Here is a 5,257-nt window from a genome sequence, read left to right as displayed (position 1 = left end):
TTTAACTTTTTAATTGAAAATTTGGACGTGATTTGGGAGCGCTTTGATGTTCAGACCTTGTTAAGGTAATATCATTTGTTGTGTCTTTCAGTATCATCTTGGTGTGAGATAATGCTGAGTTAACTCAATTTTAAGGTTTCTGCAGCAAAAAAAATCATTATAATAATTGATTCAAATGTCTGAGATCCAAGAATTCTGTCCAAAATGCACTTTTTTGTCCATTTTTTTTATTGGGCTCAGTAACTCCTTTCCAAACATATATCAATATACCATTTCAGTTGTTTGCATAACCTCTATATAATATTCTTACATAAGAACAGACTGTTACATTATCTGCTACATTGCAAGTGGAAACTGAGTCCCAAGTCTGTCAGGGCCCTTGGTGTCTAGTGGACACAGAGGTTGCAGCCTTCGAGCGTGTGTCAGGATTTGGTTACCTGTCCGAACCAGACAAACGGAATGATAAACAGCCTCTTAGAGATAAGGTAAATGTGATGCTGATAGACTATCCTGAGGCTGAACAGCGTCTGGATGGATTAAACAAGTCACTAGTTAAGTACTTACAGACAAACATTTAGATACTGAGACAAAATAAATGTGCTTTGGTTTTGATGAATCTCTGTTTTCAGTCATAAATGAAAGTTCAGATGTTTTTCTATAATGAAACAGCTTTGCCATACATATCAGCAATAATACCATCCATACTCCATGTAAGCATTTTTAGGGCCGAATTTGCCGAGTTTGTGTTTTCATTCAGGCTATTGGAGAGAATTTTTTTTGGGGGGGGGGGATAACTGCACAAGCAAAGTATCAGATGGCTGGCACTCTGCTTATCTAAACAGGAGCTGACAGAAGTGTATTGCAGCATTTGTCCAATTTCACAACATTCCTTTTTCCCACCCCTATTTCACAGATTACACAGAGGTCTGAACCCAAAAAGTAGTGTACAGCTGCCTGAATGATAACCAGGAGGAGGGAGCCCCTGCCAGGATCTTCCGTGTGGCACTGGCTGTGGTGTCTCCTCTGTCTACAAAAAAACGTTGATAGACAGAGCTGTGGCTAGTGACAAGACAGGCAATGGAGGTGCCACTAGTTAATTTTGAGAACATGGATGATGTTGGCATCAACCTGGGAGACCCAAGTGATTCTGGGTACCCAACCTCACCTACATCAGAGGCCGCTGATCAGAACCTTTTAACCCAGCGTTTGACTTCTCCTCAACAGTCACCACACAGAAGACGACACAGCCATCAGTCTGGTGCAGAGGGGCTCTCACCTTCCACTCCTCTTACACTGACCACCAAAGCCAACTCCAGCAGTGGCAGTTTGATCTCTAATCTAAAGCTCCTGATCAACAGTGAGTCTCCCACCAACAGTGTCTTCAGTAAGATGCCGAGGGATTATTACGAGAGTGAAGATTTGTTTGAAAAGCACTACATGGAAGAAAAAGATGAGAAAGTTGTCATCAATATTTCAGGACTGATGTTTGAGACCCAGCTCAGCACCCTGAATAAGTTTCCAGAGACACTGCTTGGAGACCCTATGAAGAGGATAAGCTATTTTGACCCAATGAGAAACGAGTACTTTTTTGACAGAAACCGTCCATCTTTTGATGGGATTCTCTACTACTATCAGTCAGGAGGGAGAATCCGCAGACCAGCCAATGTACCTTTAGATGTATTTGCAAATGAAATTGTTTTCTATGAATTGGGTCATGAAGCAATGGAGCAGTTCCGTGAAGATGAAGGGTTTATCAAAGAGCCAGAAGTTCTTTTGCCCACCAATGAACTCCAGCGACAGTTTTGGCTACTGTTTGAATACCCAGAGAGCTCCAGTGCGGCCAAATCTGTTGCTCTGGTTTCTGTCCTTGTTATTGTCATCTCTATCTTCATATTCTGCCTAGAGACTCTGCCAGAGTTCAGGGAGGACAATGACTTTATTCCGGGTGTAACCCAATTTATCAATGGCACCCGAGAAGATGCTAACCTTCATCAGACCACTAAAAACCTGCTAGCATATTTCACTGATCCCTTTTTCATAGTGGAGACTATTTGCATAATTTGGTTTTGCTTTGAACTCGGTGTCCGCTTCGTAGTGTGCCCAAGCAAAAGTGATTTCTTCAATAACATCATGAATATCATCGACATCGTCTCTATTATTCCTTACTTTGTAACCCTGGGAACAGAGCTGGCTACAACACCTGATGACGATATGAACTCTAGTCAGAACATGTCTTTAGCAATCTTAAGAATCATCCGACTAGTGAGAGTCTTCAGAATTTTTAAGCTCTCCCGACACTCAAAGGGACTTCAGATTTTGGGGCAGACCCTGAAAGCCAGCATGAGGGAACTGGGCCTGCTAATCTTCTTCCTATTTATAGGAGTCATCCTATTCTCAAGTGCCATCTACTTTGCAGAAGTGGATGAGCCCCAGACACAATTTGTTAGCATCCCTGATGGCTTCTGGTGGGCTGTGGTGACGATGACCACTGTGGGTTACGGCGACATGTGCCCCATCACCATGGGAGGCAAAATGGTCGGCACTCTCTGTGCCATTGCTGGTGTCCTGACCATTGCCCTACCCGTCCCTGTCATCGTGTCCAACTTCAACTATTTTTACCACCGTGAGACTGAGCAGGAGGAGAAACAGGTGATGGATGCAGCAGCAGAGGCTGCCCAGAAAATGTCAGCTGCAAATAAGTGTGGAAGCACACTTTCACTAAACAAAAGTAACAGCACCTGGCAGAATGAAAAGAATGGCATGCACTGATAAAGAAACTCAAGTATTTATTTATATAAAGGGCATGAAAAACAAATGGACAAAACAAACATATCCATTAATAAGATACACTGGCTAATCAGTTTATCTTTCTCTCTATTTTATACAACAAACATGGCAGCATTTGTGCAGATAAATTACAGTATTAATAAGAACCGTGTGGTCCTGTGGCAACCAGGATAGGCTCCAGCCACCCTGCAACTCTGACTTAGATAAAGGGTTATGGATAAATCTATGGATGTATGTTTGGCGATACAGTTTTCACAGAAGTTGTCTGCCTGCATGTGAATGTGTCAAAGTGCAATTACTACAACTACTGTCAGTTACCTTTATGAGAATGACTGAAAGGTATAACATATTATCTTTCATTCAGTGCACTTTGAAGAAAAATGTCATAGCAATTATGTACTTGAGGCAAATACTTAATCTTGGAAAATGTTATTGTTAGAGTAAATACTGTAACGACGGGACAGGCAGTTGTATAATGTCCCTCTGGGCTGTATTAGCAGACTAAGTGACGGAAGAAAACAAATCAAAAATTATTTTGAGCAGCAGTAGAACTGGAAGTATATTCAGTACTCATATTACATCACAGTCCCATGTCATCATAATCAGCAGAATCTTGAGAGGACTTGGCATGATTTTCAAGGGCAGATGAATGTATCCAGGCAAAAGGACATCAGCACACGCAGTGACTTATCAGCAAATCTATTCTTGTGGAGAAGCAGCGCTTCTCCATATGACACAGCATAACAATATCTGTGTGACAAACAGTTGGCACATTAGCATGTCCGCCATAAATCTTTTAGATGGCTGAAGAATATAAATCTAATATAATAGAGTATAATGTTGTACATGCAGTAGTTGCATGAAAAAGTTTCAGCTTTTAAAATCAACTTTTCTTTTATTATTTGGGATTTTGCTCCAAATTATGCACATTAGATATATGGATCACCTTCTAAAGTGTAATGTGAATTTACCCTTTAAAAAACACATCAATCCAATGCACTTAATGCTTTTTTCCACATATCTCTTAAGCACTTTTGGAATTTTGCACCATCCACTGTTGGCAGGGGAAAAAAATGTGTAAAAAAAAATGTGAAAGAACATGTGTCTTCAGTTTGTATCTGAGAGAGCTGGAGAAAGGACAAAGGCAAAAAAAAATTGACTTTGCACTCTTATTTGAACATATCTCCATTTGCCTTCTTTCTCTCATTTTTAACTGCATGGCATAGTGTGCTGGAATGAGGTTTACTTCTTGTTATCAGCAAATGAACCTTTGAATATTTACTGTGGCTGAATGCATTGTAGTATTTTAACCATTATAGTAATGAGCATTGTATTCCATGTGATGGGAAAAGCCAATACCTTAAGTGGATTTGAGAAAAGAAGAGAACAAATGATAAATGTGCACAGTTTATTTGAATTGGTACTATATATGCATGCCACATTTTGACCTTGAAAATGTACTGTATGTAAGTTTATGAAACATATAAATACAGCTTGTACTAAAGTGTAAATGGATATAGTTGAAAAACAGTTGGTACCTTTCTAATAACCTCACAATATGCAATAATGACGTGACGTGCGGATGAAAAAAAAATGTATTTTTCACCCATGGAAAGAGCAATACCTGTAATTAAAATGCAATAAGGTGACATCAACGTCACCTGGGTACTCAGCACTTTACAATGTCATGAAGCACTTAATATCTAAGGACTCTTACTGTGTGTGTCAACATTGTACAGTTCAAGTCATAATTTGCTGTTTTATTTATTCAGCAAAGAGTGCCTTTCATTAAACGTGTATTCTAAAAGTGTGAAGTTTCCTTAGATAATTTCTTTTCTGGGATGAAATGCACCTGTGTTTTAATTTAAATGTTTAAAACATCTTTTTCTCCCCTGTGTTTAATAATAATGGTGATGAATGGAGGTGTAAGTCTCAGTGTATAGCTTTAGGCATGAATACTCATTAACGCCTCATGTTAGCTGTTATTAACGCCTACTCGCTGTTGGTTCTCTGCTGATATCATGATGGCATCCCTCTCTGTATCTTCAGGTTTCTATAAAAACTCATGCCTAACACTGTGTCACATCACGAGACAGAAAAAGTCAGGCTGTTTTAAATATTGATGTATATCAAGACTGGAGGAGCAGATGTTTGTCATTGTGTGTTCTCTAAAAAAAAGCCTATAAAGAATAGAATTTCTGTCAGAAATAGGTGTGAAGATCAAAAAGGGATTATCAAATTATAGAGCAATCTAAAAATGGGGGGATTTTGAGTCAAAAATGTGAAATAGAAACATGATTAGCTTTTCCTTTCTATTGGCAAAGCTCGTCACTGGATGGAGAAATTCTAATACTGTGTGCCTAACAATGCCTTTGACTGGGATCGTTTCTGAAGCAAAAGCACCAAATTAAATATGCAGACCTTATGAATCATTTATAAGACTATCTATCTTGGCTTCTAAGGCTAGGCA

The 5,257-nt window shown here is 39.3% G+C and overlaps 1 protein-coding gene across 1 annotated transcript; it reads left to right on the top strand.

Moving 5' to 3' along the window:
• The first annotated feature begins 802 nt into the window (after nt 1-802).
• On the top strand, nt 803-4,597 carry LOC146710183 (potassium voltage-gated channel subfamily A member 10). Its single transcript, XM_085457510.1, has one exon. The coding sequence runs from the start codon at nt 1,078-1,080 to the stop codon at nt 2,767-2,769; it is 1,692 nt and encodes a 563-aa protein (XP_085313636.1). The 5' UTR covers nt 803-1,077; the 3' UTR covers nt 2,770-4,597.
• The last annotated feature ends 660 nt before the right edge of the window (nt 4,598-5,257 follow it).

The sequence above is a fragment of the Copadichromis virginalis genome, linkage group LG5 (assembly GCF_057382275.1).
Source record: "Copadichromis virginalis isolate Kocher_CV1m ecotype Utaka linkage group LG5, C_Virginalis_male_GT1.1, whole genome shotgun sequence".
Lineage (NCBI taxonomy): Eukaryota > Metazoa > Chordata > Actinopteri > Cichliformes > Cichlidae > Copadichromis > Copadichromis virginalis.
The sequence above is the reverse complement of the archived record's forward strand: the minus strand, read 5'-3'. Positions and strand labels throughout refer to the sequence as shown.

Bases quoted from the DNA above. Each gene is read 5' to 3' on its own strand.
- LOC146710183 (XM_085457510.1), top strand. From the start codon at position 1,078: ATGGAGGTGCCACTAGTTAATTTTGAGAACATGGATGATGTTGGCATC.